This window comes from Melanostigma gelatinosum (genome assembly GCF_949748355.1).
Source record: "Melanostigma gelatinosum genome assembly, chromosome: 17".
NCBI lineage: Eukaryota > Metazoa > Chordata > Actinopteri > Perciformes > Zoarcidae > Melanostigma > Melanostigma gelatinosum.
The window spans coordinates 2,856,397-2,876,627 of NC_136650.1; the positions used below are offsets into that span (position 1 = coordinate 2,856,397).

Below are 20,231 nucleotides of genomic sequence, written 5' to 3' on the forward strand. Positions count from 1 at the left end.
ACATTCCATAGCTTTAATTGGAACTGCCGAAGTCTGCTTTTCCCATGTGGGATTCAGATGTCGTACCCATGCCCAAGGGATGCCTGTCCTGTGGTATATGAAACATACTGAGGCTGTGAAACACACATAGTGTTAGGGTAGACACTCACACACGGGAAGATTATTTATCACTTTATGACAAGTTAGAGTGATTTCAGTGAAAATAGAAGGACTTATGCTGTCCTGTTTCATTGATAACTAAAGACAAAACCGTGCTGTCAATCTGTTTACTAAATATGAAAGTGTTATTTACTTCTTCCATGAAGACTGACATTTTTTTTAAGCATCATTCAAGACTCATATTGTGTTATATATCAGACTGAGCTGTAGTAAAGCGGATGGGCAGCAGTGCACACAGTGACTAGCATGAGCCAAACAGCAACGTATAATAATAGGTGGCACCAGATGTGAGGCCATTAGTGTAAATCTGCTTGAGTGCATGAATGTGTTCATTAACTCTGAAGGCATTTACAAGATTAAATTCAACAGATTATAAAATATCTTATCTACACCACCAAGTAGAGAGGTAAAGGCTCAACACTTTTTGATATGATGCTGTTTTTAAATTTCAAAAAACTATTTTGAATTATTTTGTTTATCATAATGTACACAAGCACACGCACTCACACACACACACACACACTTTCCAACATTCAGATATCAACACGCAAGCGCTCCACAATACAACAGCGATGTCCCGCTTGGAAACTAGGAAAATAGCCCAAAACAAACATGAGACAATGACTCGATGTGATACAAAACAGTAAAAACTACAACTTTGAAGCCAGGGCTCTAGAATGAAGGCCTGACATCATGGAATGATTTTATGCTGTAATGGCTCATGGTTTTCTCTTGAGGTCAAAGACACGCGAATCAGAGCAAACGAAAAGACTCCATGAGAACCACTTGCTCTGGGCTAATATGCTCATGCAATCACACTTTTATGAAGGCAAACAAGTAAAGCCCGACAAAGATGCACACACCACACACACGTAGGTTCCATAGCCTACACTGTAACTGTAACTGTCATTTACAGAAATGTTCTGAACCTAGGAGGTATATTCTATCGAATCTGAAGGCCTCAGGCCATGAATGTATTTCTATCTCTCTTACTGCACAACCCCCCACACACACACACACTCCTACAGCAGGTGCAACAGTGTACCTCCATCCAGGCTGCGAGAGTTCCTCTTGCTGGAGGAGCGCTGGAACAGAGGAGCTGGTCTGTCGATCAGAGAGCTTGCCTGTCTGGTCTGAGCCTGAGTCCGACCGCTGTAGCGAAACTTAGAGCCCAACGCCAGGAACGTCCTGGGAGTGGTGGCCATCTCAGTGGAAGTCAGCCTGCAGACAAAGGTCACTGATACTGATCTTCCGATCTGACTCTGGGTCAGGCAGCGAACAAGCATATTTAGCGAAATGTCCACACTTAAACGCTGCACAGGCATTATAACAAAGTGACTTCAAGAATACCTGAAGAAGGTGTGATGTTCTACACACACTTTCCACAGCTTCTTGGCCGCCTTGTAATTGGGTAGTTTGAAGCCAATTGCACTCTCATAATGTTCCACCTGTTGAAACAAGAAAAATAAACCCGCTAAAAAGATGACTGATGAAATGATGTTCATGGTGTCATGGTTAAGGTGAGTTCAGTGATAAATAAATAATGAACAACAGATTTGACAGGTGGATGGATATCTGTGGATATGAAAACAGCCTGTACCTCTGACGGTCTTATTTTGATGAAGAAGCTGCTGCGTTTGTAGGAGACCTTGAGGACTTTGGGCCATGGGAAACGGTTGATCCTCAGTTTATCTTTGTAAACCATCAGACCACTGGAGCAAACCCCCAGCATGATGTCAACACCATCCAGATCCTAACAGAGACACCCAGGGAGACAGAAAGATTCCCATTAACCAGACACTTCAGAAAGCCAAGACCTTCTGAGGGAGCCTGGAATGAACAAAGATGTTCTGTAAGCTGATTCAATACAGGATTTAGGTTCTATAAAATTCTATCAAAACCAAATTTAGCTTAAACATAATCATGTTATTGCTTTTCCAATTAATTGTAAATACTAATAAAGTCTGGCTTTGCAACAGGTCCCCACCCTGACGAATGATGACATTGTAATTTTTACACACATTTTACGGGTGAACGGTTTATTCTAAGACTCCCTCAAAGTGCTTATAATAGTAGTGATCAGTACACACCATGTGTTTGAAATGTTTACTACTGTATAGTATGTACTACTACAAATGATAATCCATGTTAATCTTCAGCAGTTGTTTAATGATGCCGCTTCCTTGTACTGCTCACTATCATCCACAGAGGGGCAGTATATTCCGTAGCTCCATCGCTGGTTAAAACCCTGTTCTGACATAAACAGATTGACCTGATTTCAGCTGTGAAGCCTCACAAGTCACATGTCTCCTTGCTTTTCAGGCCAAGCATGCATGCTTCTCTGATGCATGACATTACAATACTAACAGACAAAGCAGCAAACACATGATATGTATTTCTTCTTTTTACATCTATGCTGTTTGTTGTCACGGAGAATTGACAGGCTGATCAAGTGGATTATGTCTTCTATTTGATCGATGACAGATACTTGGATCTAAAGGATGACCTGCTATAGTAAATGGACTGTACTTGTACAGCGCTTTTCTAGTATTCCAACCACTCAAAGCTCTCAAACACTACATGTTTATTCACCCATTTACATCCATTGTTTCCCATTCATTCAAGTGTCTTGCCCAAGGACACATCAACATGGACTAGTGGAGCCGGGGATCGAACTGCTGATCCTCTGATTGAAGGATGACCCTGCTCTACCACTGAGCCACAGTCGTCCCTTCACCTGACTACTCACCCCTTACTACTTACTATGCACTTGGTCAAGCATTTAGCAACTAAGAGGGCGTAGGTTGGTGGGGACATATAGAAAGTGGAGGGTCTGGAGGTCCTCCCCCAGGAAACATTGATGTCAAACTTTCATTCTGGGGAAGTTTTCTGCATCCATTTATGGTGTAATGTCTATATTTATGTAAAGGCAAACACTAAGCTCAGTAAGGCTCTCAGGCATGCTGTATTGCTTTCAAATATATATTCTCCAGATCAACTTCTCTCCTTCTCTTCTTCAGCACACAAGATTGACTCTTCCTTCTGCTTTTGTCTTTTGTTTGGGAAGGAACCTCTTTAAATGTTAATGTGGCATCTATTCACCTCCATGATACATGAATTAATTTGAACTCATGTATTTTATAGCTCATATCAGGCAGATTATGTTCAAAACTCTCAACACACATAGTCATGCAATTTCAAGAAAAAGTCTACCTGCTCTCTAAAACCCTTCTGATCAGACATAAATCTCACTATTGTGTGTCTTATTGTCGACACAATTGTTCACCACCTCTGATAAAGTGCAGGCTGGATCCACTTTATCATCAATATTCATACCAGCAGTCTTTTTTTTGCTAGTGAGCCATAGCTATTCCATAAGAACCTTTAAATTGTAAAAGATATAAGTCAATTCAAATATAAAATCTAATTACACTCAAAATATTGACAGGGACATTACCAATCACATGCAAACCTACGTCCTACATCCTGTGCTCACCTTGACCTGGTGGAGGTCCACTCCGTACATGGAGAGCTTCTTGGCATTCTCCAGGAACATCAGGTCTGCCTGGGCCGGACTCATTGACCTGCCACAACACCACAGCAGCAATCCCACAAAATGTCTAGTTACTGTTACTGTGAAGAGGCTGTGATATGAATACTGAAAGTGGTTCAGATTTTGACAGTCAACATTTACATTTAAGGTATCAGGATGGAAGATTTCATTGAATCACACAAAGAAGTGCTTTTTTAGAAGAGCAGGGAAAGTGTATCTTCCCCTCATCTTCCCTTGTCATAGAGTTCAAGTGTAGTTCATACATAATACATTATTGGAGTTGGTTCTGTTGAGTGGAGTACTCAAAAGTTAAAGTGAGGTGTATTTACTCAAGCGCTATCATTTAGTACATATTTTTCATTATCACTTAGTAATTTCATTGATACGACTTTAAATACTTTAGAGGCAGGTGCACCATCATCATCAGTACTTTTATTCTAGATACTTTTTGCAGACAATAGTAATGTACTTTTACTTATGTAACATTTTGAATACAGAGTTTGACTTGTACCATAATTGTTTTACAAATCCACTTAATTGGTGGATTGGGTCAAGAATATGGAACACCGAGGCAGAGTTCTGACCTGTATGTGCGGTGCAGCTCCATCATTTTGTCTTCCAGCTCCTTGGTCTGACCCTGGGCCATTTTCATATCCTTAGTGTATTCGTTGCCGTGAACCTCAGGGTCGTACTCACCCAGCTCCGACTGCAGGGCGTAGGAGCCCAGCAGGGACAGGGTGACAAAGGAGCAGGGAAGGCGGCCCTGCAGGATGTCCTTCCGCAGCTGGAGACACAGGTAATACCTGCAATGCACACAAATGGATAATATGGACTCTGTATGGAACAATATATTCATAATATTGTAATACAATATGTTTGATTCAAAAGGCTTCATAGTGATCTTGTATTCAATCAGCTTGGAGGAACATGTCCAAGGAAATGTGTTTCAGCTCATGCCCAGCAAGCTAGAGCCACTGTTGCTGACTTCCAGAGTTTCAACACCAACGTGAGAACTTTTTCATTTTAAACAAGGGTCAAAAGTGACAAAAAATTAATATTAGCTGAGCATCATAGTTCATCGATTGTTTTAATGGCACTTACTGTCTTGGTTTGTTAGTTATATGATCGGACCCCTGCATCATTATCCTTACAAACACAGAAATCTCTGAATACGCCACGTAATGTTTTCATAGCCTATCCTCTCATCTGGAGAAATGAATCCTGTCCACATTAGGCATTTGATACAATAAACTGATGTTTGCAGGTAATTGACAAAAACCACAGGGACCCATGTAGTACCTTGTTATGTCTTCAGACAGTTGGGCTGGGTCTGGTGGATAGAATTTCACATTAAAGGTGAAATTATAGTTGGTACCTTGAGAAAGAAAAGGAGAGTGTGACGAAAGAACTGTAAACATGGATTCGAAGCATATAAATGAGAACAGATGATGCATTTGTGGTTAAAGTTCCGCTCACCTTGTACCTGCCTGCGGATCTCCTTGGTTAGGTCCATCCAAGTCTGGTCAAAATAACGAAGGATGTAGCATGATATCATCAAACACTGCTCAGATTATTCTATTCAACACTGAGGGCCACAGGTTACTCTAACCACTAATGCCATTTACATATAAAGAGCTGCCCTCTTCTGATTGGCATTGTTGGAATACTACCCAATGATGCTCACCTTCATGGTGGCCATCTCAAAGATGACCAGGCCATAGTAGTCTTTCTCCAGCAGGTTGAGGTGGTCACAGACCTTCATGAAGAGCTCCTGACCTTTTGCGTGTTTCTGACACAGACATGCGTTCAGAGAACAAGACACTGAATCATTACAACTTGACATTACATAGGACAAGGACAATGTATTCAGTAATGTGCTGAACATGACTGAGCAGATGGTGAAAACAGCACAGAGGCTCAGGGGAGCGGTCGCTGTCCTACTGGACTGGTTGACAGCTGTCAGGCAGCTGAGGAGAGAACCCAAAACCCCGAGACATACTGGAATCACAAGGAGTTTCTTTCCAACTAAACATTAAACCATCTTTGACTGCTGGTTTTATGACAATGGCGGTATTCTGTTGAAGATCCATCAAGGCTTGTTGTTTGATGGGCTTGACGCTCACACGATTCTTAACAGAGGTAGCTGTAGGAATGAAGGAGAAACTCCTCATCACTAATTGGTGTTGCACTGAGGTTAGTTAAATGCTTGAGGAGATATTTAATACTGATTGGTCATCCGTTGGGATTTGGGTTTGTAGGTGACCTAAACAAACTTTCCAGTGGTTTTACATTTCCGTTGCAGTGCTTGCCGTCCAATGTATGTCATCTGATTCTATATAGAAGGATTCCCGTTTGAGACGGAGATATGGTGGAAAGAGTCAGGATTATTTGGTTGTTGTAAATCTCTGCATGTAGGAAGGTGGCCTTTGCTGATTGCAGGATGGTTTTTAGGTTGTGATCAAGAATGGCGGTGTTCCATTGAGGCAATGTTTCCAAGATAAAAGATAATGAGGAAACGTTGGAATTGGGTGCCTTTCTGGTAGCTTTGTGTGTCTTTGTCCAGTGGAGGAGAAAAGCTGAGTATTCTATTGATATGGGTCTAGACTCTAGAGCAGGGGTCGGGAACCTATGGCTCGCGAGCCAGATGTGGCTCTTTTGATGATTGCATATGGCTCGCAGATAAAACAAAATATTCTCACTTGTTTTAATCCATCCATCGATTTTTCACTGCGCATGTCCTGTTCAGGGCTGCAGGAGCAATTGTCCATTATTTTAATTGGATGATACTGGCCTACGTTTGCCGTTGCTGGGTAAAACAGGTAAACGCCCCCTTTTGAATCAGTCTGAGACTGCGTCTGCTCGGTCATTAGCTCAAAGCTAACCCTTCGACGAAGAAGATGGCGAAAAGAAAAAAAGACGACGAGTATCGTACATTTCAGGACGAATGGACCGAAGAATTCGCCTTTGTGGAGAGAGCGGGTTCTGCGGTGTGTCTAATTTGCAAAGACAAAATTACATCGTTGAAACGGTCGAATGTAAAGCGGCACTTCAACACGCGCCACGCTACCTTTGCATCAAAATACCCTGCGGGAGACAGCAGAAAGAAAGCGTGCCAAGAGCTTCTGAGCAGGGTGCAAGCTAGCCAGCAGCAACTCCGCGTATGGACCCGGCAAGGTGACTATAATTCGGCTAGCTTTGCTGGTTCTTTAGCAATAGTGAGGAACGGAAAACCATTCACAGATGGCGAGTATGCTAAAACGTTCATGCTGGATGTAGCCAATGAACTTTTTGATGATCTTCCGAACAAAGACAAGATAATCAAACGGATACAAGACATGCCTCTGTCGGCAAGAACTGTTCATGATCGTACCATCGTGATGGCAAACAAAGTGGAGGAAACGCAAGTGAAGGACATAAATGCAGCGCCGTTCTTTTCTCTGGCTTTGGATGAGTCAACAGACGTGAGCCATTTGTCGCAGTTCAGCGTGATTGCAAGATATGCTGTTGGTGACACACTGCGCGAAGAAAGTCTTGCTGTTCTGCCATTAAAAGGGTCCACAAGAGGTGAGGATTTATTCAAGTCTTTCATGGAGTTTGCTCAAGAAAAAAGTCTACCTATGGATAAACTTCTCTCAGTGTGTACTGATGGTGCTCCGTGTATGGTGGGGAAAAACAAAGGATTTGTGGCGCTTCTCCGTGAACATGAAAATAGACCCATCCTAAGTTTCCATTGCATTATACACCAGGAGGCACTTTGTGCTCAGATGTGTGACAGGCAGTTTGGCGAAGTGATGTCGCTGGTCATTCGTGTGATCAACTTTATTGTTGCCCGAGCCTTAAATAATCGCCAGTTTAAAACACTGCTGGATGAAGTTGTAAATAACTATCCTGGTCTGCTTTTGCACAGCAATGTGCGTTGGTTGTCAAGAGGGAAGGTGCTTAGCCGTTTTGCGGCTTGCCTGAACGAAATCCGGACTTTCCTTGAAATGAAAGGCGTCGGGCATCCTGAGCTAGCCGACACCGAGTGGCTCCTCAAGTTTTACTATCTCGTAGATCTGACTGAACATCTGAACCAGCTCAACGTGAAAATGCAAGGCATTGGAAATACAGTGTTATCCCTTCAACAAGCTGTATTTGCTTTTGAAAACAAGCTGGAGCTTTTCATCACGGATCTTGAAACAGGTCGTTTACTACATTTTGAAAAACTGAGCCAATTTAAAGATGCATGCACAGCAAGTGAGCCCATTCAAAACCTTGATCTCCACCAGCTAGCTGGCTGCACATCCAGTCTCCTACAGTCCTTCAAAGCACGCTTTGGAGAATTTCGTGAGCACACTCGTCTTTTTAAGTTCATCACCCATCCAAACGAGTGTTCACTGAACACAGCCGACCTGAATTACATCCCTGGTGTCTCCGTCAGAGATTTTGAAGCAGAAGTGGCTGACCTGAAGGCCTCAGACATGTGGGTGAATAAGTTCAAGTCACTGAATGAAGATTTGGAAAGAATCACACGACAGAAAGCGGAGTTGGCGAGCAAGCACATGTGGACAGAAATGAAAAACTCCAACCCGAAGACCAGCTGATTCTCAAAACTTGGAACGCGCTTCCTGTCACATACCACACACTGCAGCGTGTGAGTATTGCTGTATTGACCATGTTTGGATCTACGTATGCATGTGAGCAGTCATTCTCACATCTTAAAAACATCAAGTCCAACCTACGATCACGTTTAACGGATGAAAGCCTCAACGCTTGCATGAAGCTTAACCTCACCAAGTACCAACCCGACTACAAAGACATCAGCAAATCCATGCAGCACCAGAAGTCGCATTAATGGTGAGTGTTATAACAACATTATTTAAAAGAATAAATTCAGAGGCTTATTATACTGACATTTAGTTGAATTCACTTTTAAAATATATTATATGGCTCTCACTGAAATAAATTTCCAAATTTTTTGCTTTCATGGCTCTCTTAGTCAAAAAGGTTCCCGACCCCTGCTCTAGAGGGACCTGGGGATAATGGTTGGATGGAGATGAGTGTCACATTATTTGTGACGATATGGTTGTGTGTTGTTACCCCTTTCTTTCTTGAACCAGAAGCTGAAGTGATCCATGAATGGCTAGTGTAGGGACCAGTGGAGGTCTCCCAAGTCCAATTTCTTCGGTTCATCCACCACCCACTAAATGATTTCATCCTGTATATGAAACCTTCTCCTATAGTCCATTTGATCGTGTTTTGGGTTTGGACAGTGATCTGATTTAGTGAGAACCCGAAGGATGACTTGTAGCCATTTAAAGGCATTACCACTCGAAAAGAGAGTCATGTTGATTTGGTGCCGCAGGACAGATAGTTCCAGAGAACCATTTTGTCACCTCTGACAACAGACAGGTGCTGCCTGGTTGGTCGGAGAACATTGGACATGCCACAAATGGGGGTGAGCCTGAAGTTAGTCAAAGAGAGTCTGAGTTAGACACTGGGTGTTTTCCAGTTCCTTTTGGATTGCCATCTATCAGAACTAGGGGTGTCACGGATCACAAACCTCACGGTTCGGTTCGGATCACAGTTCAGGAGTCACGGTTCGGATCATTTTTCGGATCAACAAAGAAAAGGGGAGGAGACAAATATAACTTTGCTTTCCATTTATTAATTAAAGAACCTCAAGAACACTTAAAGCAAAGAACTTTGGGCTATAGTCTTACATGAAAACTAAAATATTGAAGATGTCCAATTTGAAACAAAATGAAATAAATAAATAAAAATAATACATTCAAGAATTCTGTTAAGTTTAAGTGCAACATGAGGTATGTTGATTCCCTCGTCCTTTGATCAATACTGAAAGAAACAGCCAGTGAGCTTCCACTGTTTACACTGAACTGAACTGCTCAGCAACAACATGGGTCTGTGTTTACTTCCTGTCAGGTCATTCAAATACACAATGTTTACCATTACTGTGACATTATTTTCAAAAAGATGAGAATATCTCCATTGTCTGGGGAGAAGGTCGACCTTTCTGTGGTGACTGGAATATCATTGGGCCTGTCTAGCTTCACTCTGACACTTCTGTCAGCACCTGAACCAGGTGTGTGTGTGTGACTCTCACAGAGGGGGCGTGTCTACAGCACCTGCCCCAGGTGTGTCTGTGTGACTCTCACAGAGGGGGCGTGTCTACAGCACCTGCCCCAGGTGTGTGTCTGTGTGACTCTCACAGAGGGGGCGTGTCTACAGCACCTGCCCCAGGTGTGTGTCTGTGTGACTCTCACAGAGGGGGCGTGTCTACAGCACCTGCCCCAGGTGTGTGTCTGTGTGACTCTCACAGAGGGGGCGTGTCTACAGCACCTACCCCAGGTGTGTGGCTGTGTGACTCTCACAGAGGGGGCGTGTCTACAGCACCGGACTAAGAATCACTCCGCCGTGGTGAAAGCAGTCTCTGCAGTCTTTTCCTTCTCATAGAGGTCTGGAACAGCTTCACACTGAAGTGGGTGCGTGAGTGGATTTCGTAGCGTGGCTCAAGCATTTTAACCAGATTTAGAAATCCTTTGTTTTCTACACCGGAGTGTCCCCGTCGCTGACAGACGGGTTGGTGTCTCTTCATATGTGTGGACATGCTGATGTTTTACCGTTGTCGTGTGTCTCTCTTTAAATAACGCCGACATACCGTAACGCTTTGTCCACCACCCTCATCCGTCATTATACGTTATAGGGAAGACAAAATGTTCCCAAACTTGCGACTTAAATGACGCCGCGGCTTCTGACGTTCCTCCGCTGGCCATGACGTCACCGTTAAATGCTTCTAAGCTGCTCCGGTCACGTGAACACACTACTGCTTTATATCTGTTCACTGACACTCTGCATTGATATTCGGGGACTTGTTACTTGAAAAGGAACAGCAGCAGTAGAACTTTATTACACACTGTGATGATTAAGCTGTAAAAAAAAAAAAAAGGAAAATAAATACTCGATTGATCCGCGGTTCACAAGTGATCCGAACCGTGAGGGGTGATCCGAACCGTGAGGGGTGATCCGAACGGATCACGGATCGATCCGTGATCCGTGACACCACTAATCAGAACCTGGGTAAGGATGGGTGTATATAGGCTTGGTGAGTTTAATGTTTTCAAATGTCTTGTTTGTCGTCAGAACAACAGTCCAGAAGCCAAAGATATTCCCTTACATGACAAGAAGAGGAGAAAGTTCTCACATTTCAGAAGCTGGAATCAGGAAATGTGGCATTTTTGCATAAAAAATTACTCCAGAAATCGATTTGTTTATTAGCCAGTTGATCGATTTGTTTATTAGCAAGTTGACAAAATGTAAATCAATTTAGCATTTTTAGGAATTGCTAAATCATTTTAAGTGATTTTCAAAAAACAAAGGGGAAAGATTTTTGGGTTCTAGCTTACCCAGTGTGAGCAGTTATAATAAAATGAATCATATGCTGCAGCCCAAATAAAACTCAACCGTACATGAAAATGGTGTAACACTCGATGCTGTATAGGAGCTGTATACGACCATATTCATGACATGTTAATACTATGAAATTGATTTGCTCTGATACCTTCAACGAAAACCTGTGGCTGCATAAATTAAAATGAAATCATTTAACCATTTGAAATTTGACCTGTGTGCATAATGTATGAAAGAATAAAAATAGAAAAAGCTCTTACATCCAGCTCACACTCATAGAGAGTGTCATCCAGCAGGGTGACTCTGATCTGCATGGTCTTGGGTCGGTGTGGAGCTCTGGGAGCTTTGGACTCCTCTGTCATCTTCTCCTCCTCCTCCTCTCTCTGACTGCCTCCTTCAGGGCCAGACTCCTTCTCCTCCTCCTTCTCCTTGTCCTTATCCTCCTTCTCCAGGGCAGCCTCCTCTATTTTCTCCTTGTCGTTGTCTTTGTCCTTTCCACCCTCCTCCTCTTCAGCTTCTTTGTTCTCTACCTGGATAGCCTGACAAGACACTTTATTACAAAGCAGTCTACACTCTTAAAAATGTGTGTTCCTGTGAAACATTTAGTCTTGACATCCGCAGTTTTACCACTAAACACATCAATCTGTTGTCACTTTTTATGTTTTTGTCTTTGTATGAAGGGTATATTTACTCTTTACTTATTTATATTAATGCTCTGATGAGGCAATTGTATGTTCATGCAAAACCCAAAAAACACTTAGCATAAACGCTAAGATTACAATTCAGGCACACATATGCATGTATGGCAGATTTTAATCTGAGCTTTAAAATCTAGCATTCTGGTTTACTCTGAGAATAACATTAAGTGATACATTTACTTAAAGCAAAAAACGAATTTATTATTCAGTTGTTAAAGGTTAAAGTTTCGCGAGCGAGCAGGTTTAAGCTTCGCGAGCGACTTTTGCTCACGCGAGAGTGAATTCTGCTCGTGATGTAAAAGCGCTCGTCAAAGTAAAATACGCGCGCGCGAAAATCAAACAGCCGCGCGCGCATGGATCTCATTTGCGCTCTCGGATTTCGACAGTGATTTGCCTTCATAGCAACCAGATCCGCCGGTGTTCCGGTTTAACGTTAATAAGTGACCGCGTGAACTGAATCGGAACACGGGGGGGGGGGGGGGGGGTTGCATGTTTCATCATATTATGCTTTTACCTCGTAAATCGCGATACTGACGAACGTTAAAAGTTCCGCATGCAGTGGCCGTCAGCCTTAACCCAGCAAGTCTGAACTGTAACGGAACATAATGTAATTTAAACTTTAACGGAGGGAAAGACGGTGTAGACATCTGAACGCTGATTGGCCAAGACTCGACACGTCACATCAAAGATGTTCTATTGTGAAGATCACCACATCAGCTTTTCTCCTCGTCTCACTCCAATCGGAGAAACGCTGGCTGGCCAGTTGACCCCTCCCCCCCCAAAAACGGATCTACACGATTCACGTGGATAATATATTTTGATTTTTTACGATGCAGCCTGTGTAGCCACTCTGCTGCAGGTTTTCAGATCACATAAGTCTATTCAAATGGTTGTATTATTACAACAAACTTTTAGGATGTGCTGAACAATAATCTCTCACTATATTTTGAATCTATCATTCCTGCCAACTGTATTGATGAATAGTATAGCAAAACACTTTACATACACTGTAACAGCAAATACAAATGAACCGCGTCCCAACCTAAACGTCCTGTCATTCAATGCCTATTCTCTAATAAAGTCAAATAATGACTTGAAGTGAAAATGTATCAGTGGATTCACTGTGAGAAGAGGGGGGCGAGCCTCCTCAGTGATGCAGCCTGAGAGAGAACAGAAACTGTCTCTCTCTCTCCTGTCTGATGAAAGCATTAGTAAGCAATGTCTAATGAATGACAAGAAGCCATTCATCTAACAGAAAGATGTGTGAAGAGGGCTTCAGATGTACTGTAGACTGACCTGAGCCTCAGCACTGCTCACCGAGTGCTGGTCCAGGGCCACCTCTCCCTCGGTCCTCAGTTCAGGTTCAGGGTCAGCGATGGGGGCTTTAGCTTCTTCTTCTTCCTTGCCGTCCTTCTCTCCCGCCTCACTCTCACACTGCGAGCGCCTCTTCAGGAAGGAGGAGAAGAGGCGGGAGAGGCCTCGACCGGCAGAGTTGCGGTTGCGAGGCCGGAGCTGCTCCTTCTCCGGTGAGGGCGGTCTGGCGTCCTGGCCCGCTTCCTCCTGCTGCCTCGGCTTCTTCTGGTGACTCTCCGCCTCGTCTGTTGTCATGGTAACAGCTGTGGCGATAGAGACAAAATACATTTAAAAAACAAAACAACAGAAACAGCCCTGTGTACGAGCTAATCCAGATCAGACAAACCAAGAACATGTTCATACCAGCTGGAAATGGAGCCTTTTACTGACATAATTATTATTATTATTATGGTGAAGGGGAAATGGATGTATGAGTAAAGAGCCTTTCTAGTCTTCCGACCACTCAAAGAAAGCTCTTTAACACTACATGTCATCATTCACCCATTCACACTCATTCATACACTGATGACGAGGGCTACCATGCAAGGTACCACCTGCCCATCAGGACTAACTAACATTTATACCCATTCATACAATGATTATCATTATGATTATTGTTATTACTATTATTGTTGTTGTTATTATTATTATCATCCATGACATGCCAATTAGTTGGTGTTTCAAGAGTTTAGCTGCTGGGCACAACATGTCTCCTACTTCACTGAAAATACTTTTGTGTGAGTGAGTGTGTGTGTGTGTGTGTGTGTGTGTCTGTCTGTCTGTCTGTGTACTGGAAGCATCACACCTGTGTGGCACAGTCCAAACACTGGACCATGATCAGCTTTTAAACCATTTGTGATGTCAAAAAGTCCTGCTCCTACACACACATAATAAACTGAGATTCAAGGTAAGCACAGACAAACTTTCCCCCTTCAGCAGATCATCAGCCTTCTAGTGTCAAACTGCACAGTGTGAAAGAAACACAGTTTTGAGTGGTTCTTTGGTATCAAGCAGGCCAGTCAATGAGCTGGAGCCACTCTGCAGACAGCAGTCATACAGGTAAATGTTCCCTGTATACTATATTTCAGCAGCGTCTCTCCTGTCCTGTGTTGTCTTGAGTGCACTTTATCCTTCTCAAATTTTTCATACAAGTGTTTATTGAAACCCATCCAGCTAAGGATGACTTCCATGATTGAAATAAATGTCAAAATAACTGCCTTCATTGAAAAAGCCCATCAAAATAGAATTAAAAGACGTGGAATGAATGTATACAATTACAATTACAATTAGCCAGGACATGGCTTGTGGTTAATGTGACCATATGAGAGCCGGCATCTGCTCACATTTATATAAAGCCTGCACACACCCACATCATGACAGTGAAGGTGGACAGCTGTAAAAGCTCAACTCAGCAGACAGAAATGTGGGAGAAAAGAGAGGTGGTCACTGATTCATGCAACGGTTAGGAAACTGTTATCCAAATTAGCAGTAATATTAAACTGGAGTCCAGGTTCTGATAAAGACAATGGGTTTTTGGATCTCTTGTTCATGAAAGCTGCTGGACAATGGTGGGAAGTAAAATACTACTTCATTTGAAAGATGTTTCATATTTCTACTTTAGTTTATTTCAGAGAGTAATATTTTACTGATTTACCAATATTTTATTTTACTGTTTGAAGGGTGCCTTCTACAGGATAACGACCCAAAACACAGCTACAAACACCCAGGAATGTCTGAGCACAACATTGGACTCTTGTGAAGTGGCCTTCTATGAGCCCTGATCGAAATCCTGTTGAACATCTGTGGAAGGAGCTGAAACATGCAGTCTGGAGAAGGCACCCTTCAAACCTGAGACAGCTGGAAACGTTTGCTCATGATGAGTGAGCCACAATACCTGTCGACAGGTGCAGAAGTCTCAATGAGAGTTACAGAAATCACTTGATTGCAGTGATTGCCTCAAAAGGTTGTGCAACTAAATATTAAGCTGTGAAGGTGTGCGTGCGGGTGTGAAGGTACTGTCTGTGTTGCTGTGTGCCGACGTAAAACTATCATACGGCGAAACCTTAAGCACAGTGAAACCTTAAGGTTTAAATAGGAGTTGAGTTACGTTACTGTTCCTATGGCACCTGATACAACACTTTAAGGTCTGCTGGCAGATTGACGGTGGACAGAAATCACAGCTCGCACCACATGAAGCTTCAGAAGCTGCTGGCGGGCTGCAGTGCTGAGTGGATGCTGGCACAGCCACACAAGTGCTGACAGGGCAGATAAAGTGAGAACGTGGGCTCCACAGCTCCAGGTGTATAACGAAAACTAAACATACAAACAGGAATTTCACGTTCTCATGGCTGATTGTTTAGTCAGCGCAGGTGTTCCACAGAATCAAGAGTCTGCATCTTTTCTGTCCAGATAAGCAGCACATCAGTGAAATGAGCCGTTTGCTGGAATAGAACCAGGCTTGTTCCACCACGGTAAATGGAATGGATGGTAAATGGACTTGTTCTTGCATCGATCTTTTTCTAGTCGTTGGACCTACTTTAACACTCCATGTCTTCAATCAGAGGATTGACCCGCCGATCCTCTGATTGAAGGACGACCCGCCATACCACTGAAACACAGTCACAGTGGTATGGCAGTGTATCAGTGTATTAGTGTATGTGCCTGTATGCAGAGCAGCAGACAGGAGACTGAAGCTAATTCAGAATAATGAGTGGTGTAGGTTGTTCCTCTCGCTCTTCAGTCGCTTGACATTTGTATTATGATTGTCATGAATTCAGTTGTGCAACACAGTAACATTGAGTCTCACATACAATAAGTTATGGATTATGACTACGACATCTCTGTGGAGGATGTGATTAACTATTCAGATGAACTGCTTGATGTCGGCAGGAATCTGTATGAAACAGAACAATTCTAATTGCTAGTTTAAGCCTGTGCATTTTTGGGCTGATGTTTTGAACATATTAGTGCATCTCAACTGGAACACACTACAAATCAAGGATTTAAGAATCATTTATTGTCATTATGCAACACAGGGATGCACAACGAAATGTAGCCCATTTTCAACGAAACAAAAACAGAAGTACATTCCTGTGTAGCATTTTTTGAATTTGCATCATAAGTAATGTAAACAGGAGCAAAGCAAACAATTCTCTGGGCAGATAATATGGCCGACATCTGAACATAAACAATTTGACATAAGGAAAACATTGTTCATCAACTTTCAATATGTTTGCTTGGTGCTCAAACAGAGTCCACCTCCTCTGAGACTCAAGGGCCGCTGCACCTTTTCCCATTTTAAGTGTATTCTGTCACATGCCATAAGTGCTCCAGCAATAACCACAAAAAAACATCAAATTAAGACAAAAAATTTAACGAAATTCATGAGAGCTACCTGCCAGATTATAACATGATCTGTAACATGAAAGAAGGGTACAACAACAGCTTAAGTTTCCTCAACAGCTAAAAACCACCTGGTCACTCTAATTGTTATTAAGCATGCAAGTATGTCCTTCCATACATGTCGTGTTGACTGAGTTTGTAATTTACTAAATGGGATTGGGCCCATAAACTCATGTTTAGAATGTTTACTAAGGTCATAGACTTCTATACAACCAGAGGAGTCGCCCCCTGATGGACATTATAGAGAATGCAGGTATAAGACACTAAGGTGCTGCTGTGAGGTCAGAGGTCAGAGCCGCTATACAAGCATATGTCATCAAACACACCGCTGACCATACTTCATACAATTATTTTTCTGCCTTTATCCATCTCTTCAGTTACCCTTCAGACAATGTTCTGAAGCTCAAGTGATGGAAACGATCCTGTTTTTATTATTGAGCACTAAAACCCCAGCTAATGATCTGGTGACAATATTTGATGGAGGTCACCAGGTTTAAGATTCCAAATGGATTCTTAGATGCGGACCAAGGTTTGGTTCAAAGGTTAAACGAAAGTTACGAATGTAACTACGGTTCTATGAATCCTGGATGACCGCCAGAGGCAGTGCTTAACACTGGATATCTTCCGTCGCGCGCATGCGCAGGTCGAATATTTATATCAACAAAGTCACGTGTGACCTCGGATGACCCCCGTCGTCTATAAGTTCCGGTGTCATCCTCAGCTCAGTCCTATGGAATCTTCTCGCGAGTTCACGGGATTCCGAGTGACCAAGAACTCTGGCGGTCATCCAGGATTCATAGAACCGTAGTTACATTCGTAACTTTCGTTCTATTTCATCCTTACTGACCGCCAGAGGCAGTGCTTAACACTGGATAACTTATACCAAAAGAGTCACGAGGAAGCACAGTAACTACCCCTTATAGCTCCGGCAGAGAAAATTGGCCAAGAACCCTCCCCAGTGGGTGAGGGTTGGCAACGTTAACTCTGTAGTGTTTGGTGAATGTGCTCGGTGATGCCCATGAGGCCGCCGCACATATATCCCCCACAGGCACACCACTCAGGCTTGCCCTCGGTGTGGAGACACTCTTGGTAGTGACCCTTCACCCCGGATGGCCGAGCGCAGCCGCTCGCCTTGTATGTATCGGCAATGGCCTCCACTATCCAGTGGGACAGGTGCTGTTTTTTCTTTAAAAAGGAGCACAGCCCTTCTTAGGCTCACCATAACTGACTATGCAGGCGGTGGCTTCCATATAAGCTCTGAGGGCCCACACTGGGCACAGCAGCCTTGACCTCTCCTCTCCCGATGGGGGAGGGGGGGGTCAACTTTGCCAGCTGGATAGGCCGGTTTATATGTGAACGTATCCACCCGCTTGGGAGAAACACTGCCTTAGGCCAGAAAGTGACACCCAAGCCATCTGAGTTCCACCTCAGACATGATTCTTCCACTGATAGGGCATGCAGCTCGCCCCCACATTGAGCTGAATTGACAGCAAGGAGAAAACCGTCTTGCTGATAGCCATCTAGGCTCCGCCTGTGCCAGGGGTTCAAAAGGACAAGCATAAGGTGTCCAGTACCAAGGGTAGGTCCCATGCAGGGGAGACCGGCCCTTATCCAGGAGGGACTGTAGAAACTCAGTACAGCAGGCACGGGGCGCTGTACTGGGACCTTGTTCTGAGCCGCACACCAGTCGGAGAACAGCTTCCACCTGTTTCTTGTACTGCAGGCAGGTAGACCGCGCACTGGCATTCAGAATAGTCCGTCAGACTGGTTCTATGGAGCCACTCAGCATCCGGTCGGGCCCTCCCGTGACCCCTAATTGAAGGCGGAAGGGATTGGAATGCCAAATCCGACCCTCTAGTTGCGACAGGAGATCCCTCCTGTCGGGGAAGAACTCTGACAAGCTTATAGCAAAAGCAGAGGGAATGGTGGAAAGGCATAAAGAAGATCCTCTGGCCACGTGTGAGCCAGGGCATCTTGACCCAGAGGGCTGGTCCTCTCCGTCAGGGAGACCCAGTGGGGGCAGTGGGTCGACACGTATGGATGCAGCCGCCACTCTCCCGGTGGAGGCTTGTAACGGAACAGGAAAACCACAACCTTGTTCCATTCTCCTGGTGGGTACATTGCCCACAGGCTGGTCAGGCGAGGGGCCTCTCAAGTCAGAAGGCCACGGTGATCCCCGTAGCAACTTCTGCAGATCTGGTGCCCCATCGATAGTTCATGGGAAATCACAGCAGAGGTGCTGTCCACCGGACAAGCACATGCTTTCCCTTCAAACATGGAAGGAAGTGCTCGAGCGCTAGCTCTAGAACCCGGACCTGCGGTCTTTCAGCAGACAACTGCCCCCAGGCTGTCCTGTTCTGTCACCCTGCACCCCGCCTTGAGAGGCAGGTATCTGTTGTGACAATCTCCTGGTGGAATGGGACACTGTTCGCCAGATATGCACTCCCTCCATGGGGATAGTGAATAGATGAATAGACACTGTTTCGATAATATTATTGCCCTGTATCTGTGCCACTTGGCATCCAAGTGAAGGCTGTTCAGCCATCCGCACTGGGGCAACAGACAGGCCCTCATAGGGCCACACTAATGAAGGTTATGCTCTGAGAAGGGCTCAGGTAGCTCCTCTCCATGTTCACCTTGAGGCCCACCGGGCCACGTGAGAGAAGGCGAGCAGTGTCCTGTGGCGCCTGAAGCCGGGACGGCGCCTAGGTCAGCCAGTCGTCTAAGTACGGCAGTATGTCCACGCCCTGCGATTGCAGGGGGAAAGGACAGCAGTAACACACTGTGGACACCCATGGGGAGATGGGAGAGTCCGAATGGAAGCACCCAGGACTGAAAGTTGTGGTGATGCACCATGGGAACACCACTCTCCCTTGGAAATCCGCTGATGGGAGAAAGAACCCCGACAGCCGGCCTGGAGACATCTCCTGGCACCCCTGCCGGGGGGGACGGGGACGTAAGTAGGGTTGTATAGGTAGCGGTCCGGCCTCTCAGCAGGACGCCGAGGCCTGTTGTGGCTACTAGGGTAAGCTGGAGGCTGAGAAAACGGCCTTGTGGGCCAAAAATGGGACCCCTAGGTCTGGGGGTGCAGGCATGTCCCAGAAAAGACCAGAGAACTGCTGCCTGGTCTGGCTAGCTCTAACAGTCTGCTGAAGCGCCTGTACAGCAGCTGACTCGAACAGCTCACCAGGCTCCACTGGGACAGTATGGAGGGTCCTCCTACATGTCTCAGATAGGGGTGACTGCGCCAGCCAAACCTGGCGGCGAGTCTGAACCAGGGTGGACATCATACATCCACGTTCCCTCGATATGAGCGCAAACGCCTGCAATGAAGCATCACTGAGCAGAAGCGTCAAAGTAGCCCGCTGCAGAGAATCTGCGAGGGAAAGCATGAGGTGGGAGAGGGAGTTGTCGATACGGTGCACAGCGCTGCTGTGTCCTAAGCCCTGGATAGCAGGTCATCTTTGACCCGACATTGGGTCGAGGGCACCTGGCATCGGGCCTCAGAGTCTCCCCAGGGGAAACTGATGGACGCCATAGTCGTCTAACTGGCTGGCATACGTGCAAGGCCAGATTTGCCACCTCCTGCATGGTCTGATGTAAGGCGGGAGAGAGCCCTGGTGTCCCCACCATGCACGCAACTCCCTCAGATATTCCTC

General features: G+C 44.7%; 1 protein-coding gene across 1 annotated transcript in view; it reads right to left on the bottom strand.

Annotated features, from left to right (window-relative positions):
• The window catches only part of epb41a (erythrocyte membrane protein band 4.1a), a gene marked incomplete at its 3' end in the record, with an annotated part of 71,655 nt that overhangs the window by 38,745 nt on the left and 12,679 nt on the right, over positions 1-20,231 (bottom strand). Inside the window, exons 2-11 of the mRNA XM_079287981.1 lie at positions 13,114-13,433; positions 11,380-11,658; positions 5,397-5,501; positions 5,189-5,231; positions 5,012-5,087; positions 4,297-4,515; positions 3,656-3,743; positions 1,760-1,912; positions 1,510-1,607; positions 1,205-1,380 (exon numbers count right to left, since the gene is read on the bottom strand). Coding sequence (XP_079144107.1) covers positions 1,205-1,380; positions 1,510-1,607; positions 1,760-1,912; positions 3,656-3,743; positions 4,297-4,515; positions 5,012-5,087; positions 5,189-5,231; positions 5,397-5,501; positions 11,380-11,658; positions 13,114-13,425 — 1,549 coding nt within the window. The 5' untranslated portion in view covers positions 13,426-13,433. The remainder of the gene's footprint in view (positions 1-1,204; positions 1,381-1,509; positions 1,608-1,759; positions 1,913-3,655; positions 3,744-4,296; positions 4,516-5,011; positions 5,088-5,188; positions 5,232-5,396; positions 5,502-11,379; positions 11,659-13,113; positions 13,434-20,231) is intronic.